Consider the following 21764-nt stretch of genomic DNA (forward strand, 5'->3'; position numbering starts at 1 on the left):
ACGTCCTGCTAGCGGATGGTTTCGGCGGAACGTACATACGCAGCCCGCAACATCCACCGGCATTGCGTGCAATAAGTGATTGCGACGCGCGGTAAAGCTACTGGAGCAGATTGTGTGGATGTCATAATTTCGAGTGTGTATGAGGGTTGAGTTGCTCTTGCCGTTTCTGGGGCGGAAGGAAGGAAGGGTGTCGCTTATCGATAATCTGGAAGTGGCGTCATCGCAGGGCGGGCATGCGAACGACTGTCAACTGTCAAGCTGCGCTAAGGTTGTATGAGAAGTTCAAATCATGGTTTCGTGTCTCAGTGCGAGGTGTTGTTGCACTGTTTAAATTCACGGAGTTGGAGAGGTATCGCAATGATGGTAGTTTTGGCTGGGCGATGTCTAATCGGGTGAGAGCAGAGCGAGCTCAACATGTTAAGCCTCAGACTTGTCAGAGGCAAATCAATACGATTAAACCACATGGAGGCTTGGTACCGAGAGTGTTGTGCAGAATCCAAGGAGCGTGTGCTTTCGAATGTTAGTGGGCCCAGCTACCTCATAGAGGGCAGAGAGGAACGTCGCCCACATGTAAGGTTGAAAAGCTAACGATGAGGGCAAGCAGAACACCAACCAACCCTTATGTCGAACTGGACAATTTACATCTCAGGGCTGACGTAGGTCATGTCTAAAGTAGATTGTGTGTTGAGTAACGACACTTTCTACCACAAAGCCATTGTGTCTGCCAAGCTGGATGTTTGTTCTCTTGGCTGTAGAGAAGAGACCAGTTCGGTGTTCAGCGCGACGAAAAAAGGTAAAAGGGCTGCAATGTTGACTGAATACTATCATTGACCCCACCAATCTCACCAGTTCTACAGCGCTGTTCGACGCCGGAAATCCAGATGCGTCGTTCGGTGTTTTCGGTGTTTCTCATCCCTGATCCGAGGGGAAGGTGCAGACAGCGGGTTGCTAAGGCCGTGCGCTACAGGGTCCAATTGTTGTAATTTGCGGAGACGCTCCCATACTTCACACATCGCGCCCAAAACACACTTCAACTCGTGGGTAAAGGTGCGATAATTTCTCCTTCTTGGATTCATTCTTCTGTCGCCGAATTGGTCTGCATCTCGCGACAATACTACACGTGTCGACCCATCCGCCTCTACCCCCCAATCCACGACTCCTTTCCTTTCGCCCATCATGCCGAGCCCTCTGAGCATGCTCTACTACGTAGTCCACCCCAATGAGCTACGGTCTATCATTCAATGGTAAGATACGACGCATCGCGACTTCTCTGCTCGCCTCCGGAGATCTGCGCAAACCTGAGCATTACTAACAACTCTCTAGGAAGGTATGGCACAACGCAGTACACGAGCGCGACGAATCGAAAGAATGCGAATCCCTTAAACGATGCTTCCACTTCCTCAACAAGACAAGTCGAAGTTTTGCCGCCGTCATCCTCGAACTGCACCCCGACCTTCTGGTGCCCGTCGCGCTATTCTACCTGGTCCTACGCGGTTTGGACACAATCGAGGATGACATGACGATTCCTCTGGAGAAGAAGGAGCCGATCCTCCGCAACTTCGACGAGATTCTGGAAAAGGATGGATGGAACTACACAGAGAACGGCCCCAACGAGAAGGATAGGCAGCTTCTGGTCGAGTTCAACGTGGTGATTGAGGAGTTCAAGAAGATCAAGCCCGTCTACCAGGACATCATCAAGGACATTACCAAGAAGATGGGCAACGGCATGGCAGACTACGCGAACAACGCCGAGTTCAATGCTGGCGTCAACACCATTAAGGACTACGAACTGTACTGCCATTACGTCGCAGGTCTGGTTGGTGAGGGCTGCACGCGCCTCTTCGTTGAGGCTGGTTTGGCGAACGCTGCGCTGCTCAAGAGACCAGAGTTGATGGAGTCCATGGGTCAATTCCTCCAGCAGGTCAACATCACTCGTGACATCAAGGAGGACCTGGACGACGGACGACGATTCTGGCCTAGGGAGATCTGGTCGAAGCACGTGGACAAGTTTGAGGATCTCTTCAAGCCCGAGAACAAGCAGCAGGCCCTGAACTGTAGCTCAGAGATGATTCTGACTGCATTGACTCGGGCAGACGACTGCTTGTACTACCTGGCAGGTCTCCGAGAGCAGAGTGTGTTCAATTTCTGCGCTATCCCACAGTCCATGGCTATCGCGACGCTCGAGACCTGCTTCCAGAACTACGCTCTCTTCCAGAAGAACGTCAAGATCACCAAGGGCGAGGCGTGTCAGCTGATGGTTGAGTCGACACAGAACCTGCAGCTTGTCTGCGAGGTCTTCAGGCGGTATGCTCGCAAGATTGCGAGGAAGAACAACCCCCACGACCCCAACTTCCTCAAGATCAGCATCACCCTTGGAAGGGTAAGTCAAGACTGGTCCAGTTGAATGTACTCATACTAACAAATCCCAGATTGAGCAATTCATCGAGTCGATATTCCCGTCGCAACAGCCACCAGTGGACAAGAAGGCACCTGCCACCATCGAGGAGGCGGAGCGGAAACGGAAGGAGGACTCCGAGGCCAACTGGGACTTGGTCTACATTGTCGCCGCTGTTATTGGTACAGTTCTGGTCATCACATTTTTCATGGTACGTATCCCGACTATGCTGCTTTGAAATTGCTAACAGCTTTTAGCTCTTCGTCGCCTGGCTCTGTGGTGCTCGCTTCGATATCGCTTACGAACAATTCAAGATGGAGTTCGGCAAGCTGATGGGAGTCATGGGCCTCGACAAGACACCTCAAGCGGTTACAGAAGTCCATGAGACGCTGAACAAGAGCGAACTATGAGCGTCTCCCACGATTCTATGTATCATACGGGCGACCGATATTGCCATTTAGGGAAACTGGGCATATATAACTTACTAATGCATACTTTTCGCGCCATTTTTGAGGCTCGACTGACGGTGAAGGTAATAACATAGCACGGATGTCAAATTCCAACCCTGCTCTTTCATAGCTGAGGTTGGGCCGTAGATGTGCTTATATTAAAACGCGTTTGCTCGGCGACGAGGCTGCTTAAGAGAAGGTACATCGTGGACTTTGTCTCAAGCGGTAACGTGGACATCGTATAAAATAACTGAACACTTTTGGATAATAGAAACCCTCAAGATGTCTTCTTGCAGATTCTTATTTGCAGCCCAACAGTGAAAAAGAAATTCTTGGCAACTCCTATTTAGTCTCCCTTTCGTACAATGTGCATGACTGGAAAGATCAGCTAGTTGACATGTCCTGAAGTTAATTCTGCTATGACATCAACCTGTTGCTTCTTTATGCCTTCCTTGTGTCATCTCTGAAACTGCCCCGGGAGTGTAGCGCGAGGTCCGTGCCAAGCAAGCCTAAACGGTTCACACGAATTGCGACTGCACTGCATATTCTGCCCGACAGACACGCCCGCCACAAACGTCCACCGCACACTCGACCTTTCCCTCACCCGCCGCAAGACAGGCAGCCCAAGCCCGCGACACGTCCCGTATAATCGCCCGGTGCGATTGCGACAGCCCCACCTTCACCTCATCCCGCCCACCACCAATCGCCTTAAATTACCACACGACCCGCTGCCATCGTCTTTGGAGCCTCTCTACCGCTCCATTACCACATAATCTCCCTAAAATCCCCAAACACAACCTCCACAATGGCCGAAGTTGCATCAGCATCGCACGCCAACCAGCAGGTGCCGCTGGACACGATCCCCATCTCGCCTACTGAGAACTCAGGCGAGGGCCAGGAACAATCCTCCACCACCAACTCCGGCGGCGAGGGCGAGATCCGCACCGTCTTCCACGACCCTGAGAACTTCAACGTCAAGCACCCGCTTATGAACACATGGACGCTGTGGTTCACCAAGCCCCCGAGCGGCAAGGTACGACAATGTCTCGCCTCGGCTGTGACTTGTTCCATGCTAACAGGTGCAGGGCGACAACTGGGCCGAGCTGCTGAAGGAAGTCATCTCGTTTGACTCGGTCGAGGAGTTCTGGGGCATCTACGTAAGTTGCGCTGCAGAGCAAGCGCAACCCGCAAGACTAACACTGCGCAGAACAACATCACCCCCACATCCGACCTCGCGCTCAAGTCCGACTACCACCTCTTCAAGAAGGGCATCAAGCCTGAGTGGGAAGACCCGCAGAACAAGCACGGCGGCAAATGGGCCTTCCAGTTCAGGGAGAAGAAGTCGGTCAACATCGATGCGCTCTGGCTCCATGTCATGCTCGCTGCCATCGGGGAGAACCTCGAGGATGAGGACGACAACGAGGTCATGGGTGTCGTCGTCAACGTGAGGCGAGGTTTCTACCGTATCGGTCTGTGGACACGCACTGTCGGCCGCGCCATCCCCGGTGATGCAGGCAAGGCCAGGACTCAGGAGAAGGGTAAGGAAATTCTGCTGAAGATCGGAAAGCGGTTCAAGCAGGCGCTCCAGCTCAAGGAGAACGACGTTGTCGAGTTCTCTGGCCACACCGAGGCTGCCAACGCGGGCAGCACTCGTGCGAAGGCCAAGTTCAGCGTCTAAAAGGTTCCACCACACATCCAAGTCTGCCACACGATGCTTGCTACTTGCAACATCCTCCGTCGTCCTCGGACACACGGCGCACCCCACCCCTGGGCTGCATTTTCTCGATTTATTCCCTGTTTGGTCTAAAAGTATCTCACTTAACGGTTCATGATACACGGACTGGATTTCTAGCATGGCGTCTGCATGGGCGGCGAAGGGTGACACTGGGTTCTCCACACGAATCATACGGCCATGGCGGGTCTGCCTCGAACGGGTGGGGTTCTGAGCTTGTATAGACTAGCTCTCTTATCTAGCATATCTACGAATGAGAGTGAACATATATTTGAAAAGCAATTATTTGCAGGTAAAATCATGTCTCCATCTACTACAGGACGAATGCAGAATCAATGCTCACGCATAAGTGACTGCCTGTCAAGGCACTCGCATGGTCTTAGCGTGGTGACGTCGGCTGTGGCGGTGCAGCATTTTCACGGCGGGCAAGTGTAGCCCGCCGACGCGCGCCCAACCAACGCATACGCTCTTGATCTCTCCCACCACTCACTTAAGGTCACTCACATTCGTAACCCACATTCGTAACCATGGTCGTTGAGACTGCATACTACGACGCCTTAGGCGTGCCGCCCACCGCAACAGAACTCGAAATCAAGAAGGCGTACCGCAAGCTCGCTATTAAACTTCACCCCGGTACATTGCGCAACGACTCTGCTTAAAGGCCCGCGGACTGATTCTGGCGTAGACAAGAACCCCGGCGACGAGACAGCACACGCGAAGTTCCAAGAAGTACGTTCATCACCAGACTAGAGTGTTTGGCGAGCCTGCTCGCTGTTAAAAGAGGACTGCGGGGCTCACGGCGATACAGATTGGCGAGGCGTACCAAATACTCAGCGACGACCAGCTGCGCGCAGCATACGATAAATATGGCAAGGAGGGCGCGATGCCTAGTAGCGGATTCGGTATGCACAATACTTGGAGTAACGGATGTAGGACACGCCGCTGACAACACAACAGAGGACCCATCCGAGTTCTTCACCATGATCTTTGGTGGAGAGGCCTTCGTGGACTGGTAGGTCATACCCCATGGCTCTCAGTAGCGATATCTATACTAGATCGAGAGAGCTGACACGCGCAGGATCGGTGAGATCTCGTTGATGAAGGACCTGACCAAGACCATGGAAATCTCTCAACGCGAGATGGAAGAAGAAGCAGCCGCTCAAGCAGAAGCTGAAAAGGTCGAAGCCGAGAAGAACCCAGCAGCTGCCGCAGCTGGTACTACCCCAGCCACTGGCACCACAGAGACCGCTGCCCCAAGTACTGCCGCTCAGGCCAAGGAAGCTGAAGCGGCAGCAGAGCGCGCAGCAGCACAGCCAGCAGATGCACCGCCCGTGTATGCTGAAGCACCTCCAGTATACGCTGAGAGCGCCGCCGAGTCGTCTACCGCGCCCAGAGCGGCATCGCCCCCATCCCGAACTAGCACGCCCAAAACACAAGGCATACCAATCCGCGCAGCTATCATGGACAAGTCAGAGGAAGACGCACGTATGGAGGCACAAGGCATGACCGATGCTGAGAAGGAGCTGCGGGAGAAGCAGAAAAAGAAGGCTGGTCTTACCAAGGAGCAGCGGGAAGAGCTCGCGGCATATGAGATGGAGCGTAAAAAGATTCGCGACGAACGTGTGTCGAACCTCGCCAAGAAGCTTGTCGACCGTATCTCAGTGTGGACTGAAACCGACAAGGCGACCGATGTCACCGCTGCCTTCAAGGAGAAGATTCACCTCGAAATCGAGAACCTCAAGATGGAGTCATTCGGTCTTGAAATCCTTCACGCTATCGGTGCCACATACATCATGAAGGCTTCCTCGTTCCTCAAGTCGCAAAAGTTCCTCGGGATTTCTGGCTTCTTCTCACGCATCAAGGATAAGGGAACGCTCGTCAAGGACACCTGGTCCACTATGTCTGCTGCCATAGACGCACAGCTTACCATGGAAGAAATGGCTAAGCTAGAGGAGCAAGGTGGCGAGGCATGGACAGACGAGAAGAAGGCTGAATATGAGAAGAGAGTTACTGGCAAGATTCTCGCCGCAGCCTGGAGGGGAAGCAAGTTCGAGATTCAGAGCGTACTGCGAGACGTGTGCGATACCGTCCTTAATGATAAGAAGATTAAGCTGGAGAAGCGAGTGGAGCGAGCACACGCTCTGATGATCATCGGAGAGATGTTCCAGAAGGTATGTCCAACTCTTGTCACCTCAAACAAATGTGTGCTAACTAGATACAGGCTGAGCGCGACCCCGAAGAAGAAGGTGACTTCATGGCCTTTGAACAACTCATGGCCGAAGCCGCCGCTAAGAAGGATGCCAAAGCCGATAAGCATCACCACCACCACGACAAGAAAGAGAAGGAAAAGAAGAAGGAAAAGGCATGAGGATAAAAAATCACCTCTGCACTTTTCCCCGCAACTTTGCATACCCTCTCCTTCTTTTTCTTTCGGTGTTCTTGATATCCATAGATTCGTTTCTTTCCAGGGTGGAAATTGGGGCTTGCTAGAGACGTGCATTGCGTGTCTACTGACGTTTGCGAGACGTTTTGTGGATGATTATGTAGCATGTTTGGCGATGGTTAGCGTGCGCGTGGATGGACTGATGGGGATAAGAGTAGGGTTGGCTTGAGTGGGCAGCAAGCTTAGGTCGGGCTTTGAACGTATACGATGCTGTTCTGTCCACGTATTGGTGTTACTCATTTGAAATGCGATCAACAGCTATGCTCCCTGTCTTGCATCCGCTCACGACTCCATTTACGTCCCTGTGAAGGTAGACCCTATACACTAGAAAGGTTTGCACCGCCTCTATAGCATCTTTCTAGTGCGACTTCCCGTGCACATGCGCGCCTGCTGCGTAGCCTTTGCGCTGGAACAGATTGGTCTGGAACGATGACGTAGCGATACGATCCGCTCTCTCCACCCATCTCGTCCCACTTGGTCACATCAGATGTCCATCACAGCACTGCACTCGAGCTGATCATCATCTGGGTTACATCAATGCGATAGGCGTTATCGCACATTCAATTCTTGCTACTTTGGGGGGACCCTGCCAAGTCCCCTACAAGATACATGCAGTAATAGTGCACCAAAAATTTTCGGTCCCAAGTCTCGACCATGCAAACTAGCATGACCCCACGAAACAACTATTTTTAGGCTTCGGCTTTAGACAGAAGCCCAGATCGTATTGCACCTCGCACGATGATGCCAGCACGCTTCAAAGCTTCTGACGCGGACTGTCTCTTTGACGGCCACAGACAGTGTTTGAGGCCCACAAGTTAGCGGCGGGAATGACGTCGTTTCGGCGGCGGCGAGCGGAAGAAAGAGTGTTCTAGCACCCTGATGCGCCTTCCCAACAAAGAGCATCTGGGGGATCGTTACGCGTCCGGAGTTTATTGGGAGGGTCTGGTCTTTGCTGCGTGGATCTAATTAGGCCTTCTCATGTGAACATTATTCCCTGGGTGACTTTTCTTTTCTCTTGTCCAACCACACTACGACCTTTTTTCTCATTCGCTGCATTTTCGAGTTCTTGGGACCGAACATTACAGCGACTTCTACTGAGTACATTCGTTTGAAGAGGAGGGAAGTTCCAATATGGATGTTTGGAGGCGACAGAATGGCGAGAGTGGGACTGATAAGTTTCTCGACTTGATTGCGGATCCGTTCCAAGGCGAAGTACGTATAGATCGACGACATACCATATGTTTACCGTCGCGCATACGCATACTGACTATTGCGTAGATCCAAGAGAACTCGATTTACGCCGCTATTGTCTATTCCTTCGTTATTTCCGGTCTGCTGGTCGTGGTGTTCTGCTTCCTTCGACCCCGCAACTCGCGAGTTTACGCGCCACGAGCGAAACATGCCGATGAGAAACACCGACCGAAGCCTTTGGACAAGAAGCCATTAAGTTGGTTGTCTGCGGTTAGGGATGTGAAAGAGCAGGAGTTGGTGGACACCATCGGTCTGGATGCGGTCGTGTTTCTACGGTTCCTTCGAATGCTCCGGAACATCTTCATCGTGTTGACGGCTGTTGGTTGTGGCATTCTGATACCGGTCAATGTTGTGGGGGGTTTGCCGCTGTACAAGCAGTGGAAGGAGATACCGACATTGATGAAGTTCACACCGCAGTATATCTTTGGAAGGAAGTTTTGGGCGTACGTTGTGGTGGCGTATATCATCCAGGGGACTGTTTGCTTCTTCCTTTGGTGGAACTACAGGGCCGTTCTGAAGCTTAGGCGCGCGTATTTCAATACCCAGGAATACAAGTCCAGTTTGCATTCGCGAACGCTACTAGTAAGTATCGCTAATACATTCCAGGGATCAAGCTGACATCAGATAGCTAACACACGTTCCCGAATCATCGCGGACCGACGCTGGGCTTGTCGAGCTTGTCGAACAGGCGAAGCCTATCGATAGTATACCCCGGACAGTTATTGGACGCAATGTCAAGGATTTGCCCAAGCTAATTGAGGCGCATGATGATGCTGTCCGCCTGCTCGAGAAGCATTTGGCTGAGTACCTAAGTAACCCGAATAAGCTACCCGCCAAGCGCCCGACGTGCAAGGCTATGAAAGACGATCAGGCAGTCCATGGCAAAGGAAAACTAGATGCGATCGATTACCTCACGGACCGAATATCCAGGCTGGAGACGACGATCAAGGAAGTGCGGGAGGGTGTCGATATGCGAAACCCGATGCCATATGGATTCGCATCCTACGCACACATCGAGGATGCGCATGCAGTTGCGTATGCGACGAAGAAGAAGGGCCCCGCTGGCTGCGATGTTTACCTTGCGCCCAAACCCCACGACCTGCTCTGGCAGAATCTCCCGATGACACGGAGAACTCGCAGGATACGTGCCTTCTGGGACGGTCTTTGGGTTGTCTTGTTCACCATCGCCTTTGTCGTGCCCAACATCTTGACTTCGGTTTTCCTGTCAGACTTCTCCCACTTGGGACTCGTTTGGCCAGCGTTCATGACGAATCTCCAAGCTCATCCCACTGGCTGGGCGATTGCGCAGGGTATCTTGGCTCCTTTGGTACAAACTCTAATGTATATGGGAGTACCCGTGGTGGTTAGTATAGCCGACAACCTTACTTGACCTGTAAGCTGACATGATATCCCCAATTTTAGTTTCGACGACTGTTCACGCACTCTGGAGATGTATCGAAGACATCCAGAGAACGCCATGTCACTGCTCGCCTCTATTCTTTCTTTGTGTTCAACAACCTCCTTGTCTTTTCCGTATTCGGTTCGGCCTGGCGGTTCGTGGCTGCGGTCATTGCTGCCCAGGATCAAGGCGTGTGGGAGGCCATCCAGGACGGTCATCTGTTCACCAAGGTTATGACTGGCTTGTGTAATGTGTCTACATTCTGGCTTACCTGGCAAATGCAACGCAACCTCGGTGCTGCTATCGATCTCTCACAAGCTTGGATATTCGCTTGGTCCTGGATTCAGCGTACCTTCTTCTCACCAACTCCGCGGGAGCTCATCGAACTCAGTGCACCGCAACCATTCCCGTATGCCGACTACTACAACAACTACCTCTTCGTATCGACGGTTGGTCTCTGCATGGGCACACTACAGCCTATCATCTTCCCGGTGACAGCCTTTTATATTGCCATGGATTCCGTCTTCAAGAAGTATCTGCTTCAGTACGTTTTCATCACCAAAACCGAGTCGGGCGGTAGATTCTGGAAGCTCCTGGTCAATCGCATGCTTTTCGCGGTTTGTTTCGCAAACGCGGTCATCGCGTTGGTTGTTGGAGCAAACGGTGTCGGGTCGATCGATTTCGACAATGTTCAAGTGAGGACTGGTAACATGCTCTACGCAATGATTCCATTGCCGTTCTTACTATTCGGCTTCAAGTGGTACTGCAGGCGAGCTTTCGACGACAAACTGCTGTATTACTCAACGCTCCCCTATTCCGATGTCGAAGGCTCTCATTCCGTGGATCACCCGAAATCAAAGAAGAGCACCAAGGTCTCGTCCCGCTATGGTCATCCCGCGCTCTACAAGAAGCTGCTTACGCCAATGGTCCACGCAAAGTCTCAGCACCTCCTGAAAGAGGTATACGGGCACCGTTCAAATGCTGATCGTGACATCTTCGATGCACCTCACCGCCGTTCGACCGACCGTGCCATGCCATCCACACCAGGCTACGATCGATTCGGCGACTACTTCATGACCGAAATGGACACTCACCAGCCAGGCAAGCATGCGACTGGTGGAACGGAGATGCCGCACATGGAAGTGGTCACCGAGTCAGAGCTCGACTTTGAGAACTTCAAGAAGCGTGCGGAGTTCCGTGAGCAATTTGGAGGTGACGGGGAGCTATACGGCCGACCCGAGGACATGTCAAGGCCTGGCACACCATCTACGTTCACAACGCTCACCGAAATGGGTCCGTATGGACGCCGGGACTCACCGTCAGGGTCGAGGGCGTCAAGTCGAACAAGACTAGGAGATAAGGAGGAACTAGAACAGGGGACAACATACGCTAAGGGATACCAGAAGACGCCGCGACCTGAGGAAGGCTTCGAAGAAGTTGGCATCGATGTCGACATTCCGGCGACGCCGTTTGATGCTGACGCCGTACTGCACGGTACGACTAGCCGCCAGCCACTTGTCAGTGCGGACGAAAGGGATGGTGGCGTGGAATATTTCAACCGTGGACCTCAAGACGAGGATACGAGTTATGAGCGCTTTAGACATGTTGGATGATACTTGGTAGGATAGACAAAACACTAGATCTAATCATAATGTTTGTATAACTATATGAATGGTTCCAAGATACAATGCAGTGTGATGTCAATCTATTCTTCCGAGAAACATGCAGAGACTGGCTTCCATGATGCTTCCAGTTGCATCCTGTCCCGATCCACTCACCCTGTGGTGGGTAAGCACTGAATCTGGATCCGATGGTATGTCACCGGTCACTTCGTCACCATCCCTCCCACGTGGACAACAAGACCGATGTGAGACCTAGTGAATTTACCTCCCCGAGCAAGGAGAAAGCCACTGGCAACAGTAATGCTGAGTACATGATTGGTACACGTGAGAAGCAACAACCATCCAAACAATGAGCTTCGTCAGCACAAGATCCAGACAAAGAGCGTCTAAGCCCACGCCGTGGAACACAACACGATGTTAGTAAGGCCGACACGCCAAGAGCGGGAAGGCAGCCCGAGGGGGACACGGGATGAGCAGGAGCATTGGCGACAGTACGACATAATACTCCGCCTCCGCCCACCCAAAGCTGGGCACACAAGTATACAAGACACCACGACGCTGCCTATGCGACAACAAGACCGACCAAGACCGTCGCATGAGAGGAGAAGGCGCCTCGCAAGCATAAGCCCGAATGCGACGGACCACGTGGAATCACTTGGCAGGGTTCTTGTGAGAAAGAAGTCGACAAAGCGCGACGTTCCGACGATTAGACCGATAGTCAGGTCATTTTCTACAGTACCTCGTCGACGAGAATCTGAATATAGTGCCAAGATCGGCATGGTGATGCTGGGCGTGGTGTTGCAAGCAGCAGCGCTATAGGGTTGGCTGGTCACTGGGTTTCCGCGCGGCTCGCCGTTACAGCTCAGGGCAGGGAAGGGGGAGGCTTGCGTGCTTGGAATGCGGAGATTTCAAGGTTGCGAGTCGGACCGCGTCGTTTGGGTCAACGGCCGATTGTCGAGTGGGGTGAACGGCGGCGATCTTTGCTCCTTGCACGTGTACATGGTGGTGATCTTGGTAGTCGGGAAAGTAAGACGGTTAGTTGGGGTGTGTGGGAAGTGGGAAGTGGTATGACTGTGATGGAATGATGATGGTGGTTGTGGCTATTGCTCAGGCTCACGTGGCGCGCAAGCTTACCGCGGCCGGCCACCTGCCGTATCCGTATCCGGTGCCATGGGCGAGCAATTCTGTTCACCATCAAGCAACATCACCTCCATACGCGCCATCATCACGGCTTGGCGTCCGCGTACGCCGTGTACTATGTATCTTTGCCTGCCAAGCCCCTCAAGATATGCCTCACGACAGCATCTAGATGTTGGTTTTCGGCCTGGAGGCGCAACGAGAAACGCATTGGAGACTCGCCTCCCTTTCTCCATTGCCTCATTTCGACTTAGCCACGCACTCACGATGACCCCACAGTTTCACAAGTGGACTGATCTCGCGAGTGCAAAGGAGCATGTGGGCGAACGCTTGATCGGTTTGATCACAACCTGATACAGTAGCAGCGGTGTGCGACCTATCGCTCTTGGTTCGGCCACTTGGAATCCATGGATAAAATACACCAGGCTGCGCATCCCTGTCGCACGTCGTAAAGCAGAGCCTCGAATATGCCTGGAGGGCTTCGCCAAGCGACGTGTCCAGAAAGCGCGCTTTCTGCAAGCGTTTCAGCTCCTTCGGGGTAATTTGCTACTCAGTGGCGAAGCCAGCTCGACGGCTTTTCGGCTGCCTTGCTTGCAGTGCTTGGGGTTATTTTGGAGAAATCACACGATTCTTGGACTTGGCGCGCGAGAATGTGGAGAAAGGTCTTGGACGAAGGATTGGAGTAGGTGGTTATGTCGACTAATTATTTCAGGGTTTCTTGCGCAATTGGGACAACGGCGCATCAGCATCATTCGGCACTGTACCGATGAACCTTCTTTTTGGCACAGATCTCGTGGCTTTGCTATCTGTCATCTCAGAGCACGTCCAACTTACCCGTCAGCATAGGGTCCAACATGGACCTTGCTCGCTTCCGACAGGCAGGACGGCTGTCAACGTCTCAGCATACCAAGCAAATGTCACAAGTCTTGACCCCTGTTTAGCCCCTCAATATCGTTCTGGGCGACTCCTTAACCACATACTCAACTTGGCACCTACCTGTAATGGAAATTTCCCGCTCCTTCCTCGCATGTCTTGTATACACTGGCCAAGAAATGGCGTTCTGGAGGTCTCTTGATGTATGACTTGGTCTTCTTGGCCTGCGCGTCTAGTTTGCGGAGGATTTTCGTTGCAAGGTAGAGACATGCGACCGGCCGGAACGAGTTTGAGCGAGGAGCGTTTTTGTACAGCATTGCTCATGGGTTGTAGGTATATCTTGTGCTTAGCTCTGCATCTCAAGCCTTCTAGTTGTCATTCTAGCCGCCTTTTCCGTTCTTCCATCTTGTTCGTTCTAATACGGTCCGTTTCTGCCGCCGAACTCCTCCTTGTACCTACTTTCTCTTTGGCTCAGCCTCCAGGTGTTCGGGCTTATTCGGGTCTTGTCCTTCTCTTGCCTTACTTGTAATACGACTAGGTTGATCCTGTCTTGCTCTTATACTCCACATTCGTTCGTGTTGCACGGTCGACATCAGCATCCGCTACCAAGGCATCTTGCGCGTACTCTTGTCTAAGCTCTATTACTGAGGCATACACTATCTTGTCTCTTTGCTTAAGTACGACCCATCCCGCAGTGTGTTTTGGAAACATCAGCAGCAGCCTTCCACACTCCTTCAGTGTTTTCTTTACAGCATCCTTCACTCTTTACAGTCCAGTCCAGTACATCGCTCATCATGCTTTTCTCCGCACTCCTCCTTGCGTCGACCGCATCCGCGACCTGCCTTCACGGCCTCTCCAAGTTCAAGCGCGCAGACACCGTTGAGGTTAACACCTTTGGTTATGGACCCATGAACGGACCCTTCAACTGGGCTTCGCTTGCTCCTGAGAACGAAGCATGCAAGTCTGGCACGAACCAGTCTCCCATAAACATTGGTATGTCTCTCTAGTTCTCAATTGCCCAAAGAACTTCCACTAATACCCTCACCAGATGCCACCATCACCGCCGCCTCCGGCCGCCCCGTCCTCGACATCCCCGACGCGGAAGTAATCTTCGAGAACCTCGGAACGACCATCGAAGTCGTCGTCAATGGTACAACCAGCTACGCGGGCACCAACTTCCGCCTCGTCCAATTCCACATGCACACCCCCTCGGAGCACCACATCAACGACGAATACTTCCCCTTGGAGATCCACATGGTGCACCAGGGTGTCGACGACGAAAGCCAACTCGCCGTCATCGCGCTCATGTTCGAGATCTCCTCCGGCGACTCCGCTTCCATGATCCAATCGCTGTCTTCCTCGCTCGCCGACATCGCCACTCCCGGCACCAAGACCACAATCTCCTCCGGCATCGACTTCACCGACGTTGTTGAGACGCTCAAGACCTCTGATATCCAGACGTACAGCGGTTCGCTTACCACCCCTCCTTGCGCCGAGGGCGTCACTTTCCTCATTGTCAAGGACCCTCTTCCCGTCTCTGTTGAGGACTTCAACGCTATCAAGAAGATTGTCAAGTTCAACTCCCGTTTCATTCAGAACACCCTCGGTGGAGAGAACATCTTGGAGATTGGTGCATCTGCCGGTAACACTTCGATGCCTCCTGCTCAGAACGCTACGCCTCGTGCCACCAACGTTGAGATCAATGCTGATCTGGGCCTTCTTGATGCTAAGGTATGCTCTTCCCTCCCTGCCATGCTTTTGTCAGATCACATGTACTAATTCGTTGCCCAGGTTACTGTCGGTACTCCTATTCAAAGGCGTGTACGCAAGTACTAAATGTAATATTCCTTTCTCATTAGAAGATCTTGTTGCATGGTTGCGGAGTGAGTGGTGTTGTAGTGAGTTGTGGACAACTCAGATTTTCATTTCTTCTTTGATTATTTCGCATTTACACAGAGAGTGGTGGAGTGATACCAGCTTTCCTTTTCCTTTAGTCTACTAGATCATGGTTTAGATAAGACTTATTACAGCAATGTAACAATCTCTGCTGCCAACTCTTCCCTCTTCGCGACTTGTGAGCATTTGCTAAGTGTACTTTCTTTGATCGATCGAACGATGTTCGTATGAACATTATCAGACATGTCATTGATATTGCTTTGCTGAATGACGGACGGCCGCGATGAACCCTGCAGCAAGAATGAAACAGAGTCACCCCGGGGGAAAATGAGCACCTATCCAAACTTAACAATCCAGAAGGTCGCGTTGCGTCATGATCTTATTAACTTTCATTTCAATACTGATCTAGACTGTAATGCACTTGTTCAGTCTCTTCCTTGAATAAGATGTGCACAAGCTAGTCAAGATTATTGGACGCGCGTTTCATTGCACGAGAAGTCAAGAAGACGGTATCGACGCATGTAGGCAAGAAGATGTTAAAATTGTAATGTGACTTTAAGCTATCCTGTTTTGCCAACTCCAGCAATGCAACGAATAAATCCAAAAGATCTCACTGGGCAGTCTCGCGCAAACCCATACTACAGCTGCCTATCTTACACTGCCGACTACCGTCTACGTTCCTAATCGTAGCCAGGATCGCCACTAGGTGCCGGCGTCGCAGCATCCCACCCGCCAGGTGTGGGCGCCGCAATACCATATCCACCGCGCGACGTGTCACCGGGTGTAGGTGCAGCGTAGTTGCCAGGAGTAGGAGCATCCATGGGCGGGCCACCAGGCGTAGGCGCGGAGTAAGCACCATAGCCACCAGGGGTAGGAGCAGCGTAGGCGCCAGGTGTTGGGGCGTTGTAAGCACCAGGTGTAGGAGCAGAGAGACCACCAGACTTTGAAGCGGTGTTTCCGGATGATCCACCCCAACCAGGTGTGCGGCCGCCAGAGTTGAAGCCACCGTACTGGGTACGGTTTCCATCATTGCCGCCGTAGGCTGTCGCTCCACCATATGATGTGGCGCCTCCGTATGCAGTTGCGCCGCCATATGCAGTTCGGGAGCCATCGCCGCCTCCATAAGCAGTCCGTGATCCGTCTCCTCCGCCATACGCAGTGCGTCCGCCATCTCCACCCCAACCAGGCGTTCGGCCTCCAGCAGCGGCACCACCTCCCCAACCGGGTGTACGACCACCACCGCCGCCTCCCCAGCCAGGCGTACGGCCACCACCACCAGAGTTGCCCCAGCCGGGTGTACGTCCGCCAGCTGCTCCGCCGTAGCTTGTCTGACCACCAGAGAAGCCTCCACGTGAGCGGTTGGGGAACTTGCCTCCCATTTCGACACTGGCGCCAGTGATGGGATCTTTGATAGTCAGGAGCTCCTTCTTCACCGAGACTTGCTTGTTCTTTGTGTGCAACTCGATACGGGCTTCGTCGTTCATGGTATCTTTGACAATACCCAACAGGCCCTTGTAGGCACCCTTTCGGATGACAACCGTTTTACCAATGAGCTTGTCACGGCCAAAAGTGGCACGGGGTGGTGGCATAGCAGTCGCGTTGCCGTTCGGGCCTGCATTGAGGGCAGGGTTGATGCCACTAAGATCTGGGCCCTGTGCTTGAGCGCGACCACTCTTTGCTGCCATGGTAACAACGTTGTTGCTTCGAACCACGAAGATGCCCTGGTTCTCGACGAGCTCGCGGTTCCGTACGAAAAGTGTGCCTCTGTGGATGTATAGAACCTTGCCTTGACGGCCTTCGCCTCCATACTCCTTGACGTCGTCCTCGTGTCGAATTTCGGATCCGTCGCGGTCGGTTGCTACAGCATGTTTGTTCCTCCCCACGATTTGCGAGACCTGTGTATGGAGGAGTGTGCGGACATCGCCTTGTTGATCGACAATTCGAAGGACTTCGCGATCGACACGAACGACGCAACCGATAGTTGAGGCACTGCAGACTGTTAGTTCGTTGTCAAGGTATCGGAAGGAGATAACTTACTCAATCTGGACAAAGTCGTAGAGGTCAAAGTTGGAGTCAGCACCGACGTTTGCCGAATCAGCAGCGCGCTTCAGGTCTTTACTAAAGACCGTGATTTCCTGCTGAGTGGAGTCGCAAAGCAAGGTGATCTTATCATCCTTGATTCTGGTGACCAGACCAACTTCGTCGACATACTTGCTGCCACCAATGACCTTGACGTGGTCACCGTCGCGGAACAATTTGCGTAGCGTCTTGACGGGTGCGTCGATTCTTCTTCCGCGAAGATCGCCTTCGCTGACACGGAGTGTCAGGATGTCGCCTATGACAGTGACAGTGGTACCGCGGATACCCTTCTGTTCACCGGTATAGATCTCGACGTTGTCTCCTGCAGCGAAGGCGGAGCCAGAGTCTGCGGCCTTCTGCGCGGCCTGGACAGCCAGAAGATCCATGGTCTCGGTACCATCCGCGTTTTGGATTGCGAAGAACTGCAATTCCTCCATCTTGGGGTTGACCTTTTCAGTGCTGACCCAGTTGACCTTGACTTCCTTGATCAGGAAGCCGTTCTGGTAATCCTCGCCCTTGTATGTGTATGCCCTTTGGTTGCCAGATCCGGTCATGCTGAGATGCTTCATGTGTCGCTTCTTCGCTTCGGCTTCGTTGAAAAGCTTCGCAGGTGGACGCTCGACTTGTCGACCGAAGAAGCCGCGCTTGCGCTTGTTGTCGGCGGCGGAGTTGATGTCCTCGTTCAGACCGTAGTCTAGACGTGGCACAAGTTGTACGACACAGTCAAGACCGTTAGTCGAGACCTCAACGACCTTTGCGAGATCGCCCTTGTATGTGGGGGGACGCAGCATGCGCACGAATTTGCCAACCTCCAACGGCGCACGCTTCTTCTTGCGGAGCAGATCTGGACGCTCTTTTGGAGGAATCGAGAACTGACCAGAGCCCATGAAGACGTTCTGTATGCCCTCGATCAACTCCACCACAGCCTGCTTCGAGTCGGCCTCAACGTAGAGGAAACCAGACTGGGGTCCAGTAGGGCCTCGCTCAAAGGCCGAGTAGACCTGTACTGGCTGACCTGTGCGCATCTTCTCGTCGATACGCTTCTGAATAGACATTATGATCTCACGCTCCTTTCCAGGACGGCACTTGCAACCCCAGATAGACGGATCGTCGACTGTGGGTAGGGCCAGGGGAACGGCACCGGCTCCACCGCGGCGAGTGCTCTGCATCTCACGCCGCCTGTACTTCTCATCGAACTCCTTGGCGAGCTCCTCAACGTCCTTTTGTGCATTGACTTCGCGGCGCATGTCAAGTTCGCGGTGGTGGCGGTCGTCGAGATCGGCGCCCGTGGGCTCGAGGAGATCATCGGGGTGGACTTCATCAACACCCTCGTCGTCGCCCTCCTCCTCCTCTTCCTCATCCTCGTCGACTTCGGCTTCAACATCAATGAACATGTTGCGCTTGGCCTTCTTTCTCCGCTTGGCAGGTCGGGCCTAGGACAGTCAGTAATTAGACGGCGCGAATGAATGATGGGACCCACGACAACATCCTCGTCGTCCTCATCTTCTTCGTCATCTTCCTCGTCATCGTCATCGTCGAGATCTATGCCGCCGCCCTCTTCATCCTCGTCGTCATTGCCTGTCCTGTTTGGCGCATCGACTTCGTCCTCTTCGTCCTCGTCTACGGGCCTGCGCGTGGCCTTGGTCGTTGGCGCGACGTCATCCTCGTCGATTTCAGGCGCGGGGTTGAAGTCTTCTTCTTCCTCTTCGGGGTCGCTGCCGTAGGACGCCATGATTATCGATGCGTGTGGTGATAGAGGAGCGTGTCCTCGTTAAAGCTGTCGCGAAGCTCGGGGGTGTGACCGCGGCAATCAAGCGGACGTGAGGGTGAAGTTATCCGCTGATTAGTTTTGGACGGGCGGCGCGCAGTCGGAGAGGGAAAAGGAGGAAAGTAAGAGCAGACGGCGAGCGTCGAAGTTGACGGGCTATGTTTTAAACATGGGAACGTCGAACAAGGCCCGTCCAAAGAAACCGCGCTAAACCGGCGCGCCGCGAGGGTCCGTGCGCTTTTGATGGCCTCGACGCCACGCATCCAGGGTGAAGCATCACCAACGCGTGGACTTCACCCCTAAAGTGATACAAATTCAGTATGGTCACGATGGCCTGGATGAAAGCTGCAAATATGCATGCTTGACACGCCCATCACGAGATCTACCATCAAATAGGAGATCGCGACCTACTGCAGGTGCCCACAGAGGATCGCGTGAGGTCGACATCTTGAGTAGCAACATCTATTTGTCTGCATTATAACCTTGCCTTCTGCTCCGTCTTATCCGCTTCTGCTTCACTTATCCTTATCACAGCCCTTCCCCAAGTTTTCCGCTCCCTCACATCCTCCAGCGCCCTACTAACCGTCTCTAATCCCCAATAATCCTCCTTGTATATGACGGGCCGGATCTTACCATCCTCAACCAACTTCATGAACCCGTCCCACACATCTTGAGTCCGTTGCGGATCTCTTCTCCCATCTTCTCCAAACCGCTATCGTGAGTCAGCAAACGAGACAACAGGATGACTACGGAAGGCAAACTCACATAACCAAATACCGCAACCCCCTTTAGCAAAATCTTGTTGACCTTCAGGTTCTCCATCTTTCCCCCTCTTGCCGCAAACCCAACAACGACCAACCTCCCCCGATACCTCAAACACCTAATTCCACTCTCTACAGCCCCAATCCCATCATACACGACATCCACCCCCTCCCGACCATTCCCCAACGCCTTAACCCTTGCTTCCCATCCATCCTGTCCATAATCAACAACCTCATCCGCACCAACACTCTTCACAACCTCAGCCTTCTCCTTCCCCCCGACAACAGCAATAACCCTCGCCCCAACCGCCTTGGCAATCTGCACAGCCATGACACCCAAACCGCCACTCGCACCGAGCACGAGAACAGTTTCTCCGGCTTTGAGTTGCGCAACTGAAATCAAAGCGCCATAACTCACCGCACCGCTTGCGCCAACGGCGCAGGCTTCAGCGTTCGTCCATCGCGAGGGGACGCGGCGGATGGAGGGTTCAGAGACGCATAGTTGCTCTGCATAGGCGCCTAGGCCGCCGCCGAAGACGCGCGTGCCGGGTGGGAAGGAAGAGGAAGGGGGGCTGTGGGTAACGACGCCGGCGTATTCTGTGCCTAGGATGAAGGGCGGTTGGACGTGTCTGCGGTTGTTTTGGTGCAGGCCCTGGGCGTAGAGGAGGTCGACATGGGTTACGGCTGCATGGGTGATTTTTACGTGAATGTCTTGTGACGATTTTGAGGACGGATTTGAGATGGTGGTAGGTCTGAGGTCTGTTACGTTCTATAGATGGTCATGGTTAGGGGAGATGATGTAGGTACTTAGGTGGGTGGCTTACAGAGACAAATTTGTCGATGTGGATGGCCTTCATCGTTGCGGATCAACACATGGAACGTCAATTTCAAATTAGCGGCGCATCCTTACACGTTACAAGTTGAAGCATCGCAGTAAACCACGAGAGTAGTACATGCACGATACGCATGCCGGGAGATCGACGCGTCTACGGGTGTGGGGTACTATGAATTGCCGAGGTTTGACTGGATGCGCGACTCTGATGAAGCGGCAGCAACAGAAACGAAGATTATGAGACAATGAGCAGTTGTGATTAGGTGTGATTATTCAGTGATCCGGTATTATACATGCACTCGATTCTCTTGCCTCGCTTGATACGCTAAAATCTGCCATACGCGGTTGCCATCCTCCACGAACAAATACAAATACAAAATAAGAAGCGCAGAAGCTCCCAATGGAGCCCTCCCGCATCGCGAAACCATTTCCGCGTTCTGTTTTTAGCCACGCATTCACGTACCCGGAGCTTGATCATCCACCTGCCCCAGCGCCATGGACGCCTCATCGCGGGCCTTCTGACGCCGCATGTGCCATTTCTCAACGTCCGACATAGGTTTCTTGGCCTCGAACGACTTCCGACCCTTTTGCGCCGCCATGTGAGCTTTCGTCCAGATAGCCGCTATAGCGATGAGGGTGACGAGACCCAAAGCGGTCCAGTATACAATGTGGAACTCCTTCAACAGGTGCTGTCCCCCTGTCGCCGCCGGTGCCTTCTGTTGTAGAAGCGTGCTCGGTTCGGGATGAGAGGCCGTCGTCATGGGAATTTGCTGTGGTCTGATGACGGGTCCGAGAAGAAGGTTTGAGATCGGGGCTTGTCGACCGAGGATGCTGAGGAGCTCTGTCATGGATATGTTGAGGCCGCTACTCAGGGCGTCGAGCACAAGCATCTTGTCGAGTTCGGGGTCCTGAGACATACTGGCGTCGCTGAGTGACTGCACCTGTTAGCTCGTGTTTGTAATGAGCTGTCATAAGCTTACCTTATTAGGTGGTGTCTACGCAATCGATCATGCGTGAGCATACAGTTGTCAGGTTGGCTGCTCGGGGAGACTAAACAGAGCTCTGAAAAGATACGACAAGGGAGGAGCCACCTCGGTGTCAGACCACTTGCTTGTCGTGACGGAAGG

The 21764-nt window shown here is 53.1% G+C and overlaps 8 protein-coding genes across 8 annotated transcripts; 5 read left to right on the plus strand and 3 right to left on the minus strand.

Annotated features, from left to right (window-relative positions):
- Nucleotides 1-1176: 1176 nt before the first annotated feature.
- On the plus strand, nucleotides 1177-2805 carry ERG6_2 (Delta(24)-sterol C-methyltransferase; the record flags this gene model as incomplete). The annotated part of the gene is made up of 4 exons (XM_051448029.1): nucleotides 1177-1244; nucleotides 1324-2380; nucleotides 2430-2606; nucleotides 2653-2805. 4 exons carry the CDS (start codon nucleotides 1177-1179, stop codon nucleotides 2803-2805), a joined length of 1455 nt encoding a protein of 484 aa, XP_051300967.1.
- An 844-nt stretch (nucleotides 2806-3649) lies between these two features.
- On the plus strand, nucleotides 3650-4522 carry J4E86_007511 (uncharacterized protein; the record flags this gene model as incomplete). The annotated part of the gene is made up of 3 exons (XM_051448030.1): nucleotides 3650-3877; nucleotides 3930-4001; nucleotides 4052-4522. 3 exons carry the CDS (start codon nucleotides 3650-3652, stop codon nucleotides 4520-4522), a joined length of 771 nt encoding a protein of 256 aa, XP_051300968.1.
- Nucleotides 4523-5103: 581 nt separating this feature from the next.
- J4E86_007512 (uncharacterized protein) lies at nucleotides 5104-6944 on the plus strand (the record flags this gene model as incomplete). The annotated part of the gene is made up of 6 exons (XM_051448031.1): nucleotides 5104-5209; nucleotides 5238-5305; nucleotides 5385-5478; nucleotides 5534-5588; nucleotides 5655-6747; nucleotides 6798-6944. The coding sequence occupies 6 exons, from the start codon at nucleotides 5104-5106 to the stop codon at nucleotides 6942-6944; spliced, it is 1563 nt and encodes a 520-aa protein (XP_051300969.1).
- A 1206-nt stretch (nucleotides 6945-8150) lies between these two features.
- On the plus strand, nucleotides 8151-11282 carry J4E86_007513 (uncharacterized protein; the record flags this gene model as incomplete). Its single annotated transcript, XM_051448032.1, has 4 exons — nucleotides 8151-8231; nucleotides 8298-8852; nucleotides 8899-9633; nucleotides 9693-11282. 4 exons carry the CDS (start codon nucleotides 8151-8153, stop codon nucleotides 11280-11282), a joined length of 2961 nt encoding a protein of 986 aa, XP_051300970.1.
- Nucleotides 11283-14095: 2813 nt separating this feature from the next.
- J4E86_007514 (uncharacterized protein) lies at nucleotides 14096-15137 on the plus strand (the record flags this gene model as incomplete). The annotated part of the gene is made up of 3 exons (XM_051448033.1): nucleotides 14096-14294; nucleotides 14350-15032; nucleotides 15093-15137. The coding sequence occupies 3 exons, from the start codon at nucleotides 14096-14098 to the stop codon at nucleotides 15135-15137; spliced, it is 927 nt and encodes a 308-aa protein (XP_051300971.1).
- A 740-nt stretch (nucleotides 15138-15877) lies between these two features.
- Nucleotides 15878-19008, minus strand: J4E86_007515 (uncharacterized protein; the record flags this gene model as incomplete). The annotated part of the gene is made up of 3 exons (XM_051448034.1): nucleotides 15878-17186; nucleotides 17235-18709; nucleotides 18757-19008. 3 exons carry the CDS (start codon nucleotides 19006-19008, stop codon nucleotides 15878-15880), a joined length of 3036 nt encoding a protein of 1011 aa, XP_051300972.1.
- Nucleotides 19009-19519: 511 nt separating this feature from the next.
- On the minus strand, nucleotides 19520-20662 carry J4E86_007516 (uncharacterized protein; the record flags this gene model as incomplete). The annotated part of the gene is made up of 3 exons (XM_051448035.1): nucleotides 19520-19756; nucleotides 19822-20574; nucleotides 20630-20662. 3 exons carry the CDS (start codon nucleotides 20660-20662, stop codon nucleotides 19520-19522), a joined length of 1023 nt encoding a protein of 340 aa, XP_051300973.1.
- A 430-nt stretch (nucleotides 20663-21092) lies between these two features.
- On the minus strand, nucleotides 21093-21554 carry J4E86_007517 (uncharacterized protein; the record flags this gene model as incomplete). Its single annotated transcript, XM_051448036.1, has 1 exon — nucleotides 21093-21554. The coding sequence occupies one exon, from the start codon at nucleotides 21552-21554 to the stop codon at nucleotides 21093-21095; it is 462 nt and encodes a 153-aa protein (XP_051300974.1).
- Between the last annotated feature and the right edge of the window lie 210 nt (nucleotides 21555-21764).

This window comes from Alternaria arbusti (genome assembly GCF_024043155.1).
Source record: "Alternaria arbusti strain BMP 1465 chromosome Unknown scaffold_10, whole genome shotgun sequence".
In the NCBI taxonomy this organism is placed as follows: domain Eukaryota; kingdom Fungi; phylum Ascomycota; class Dothideomycetes; order Pleosporales; family Pleosporaceae; genus Alternaria; species Alternaria arbusti.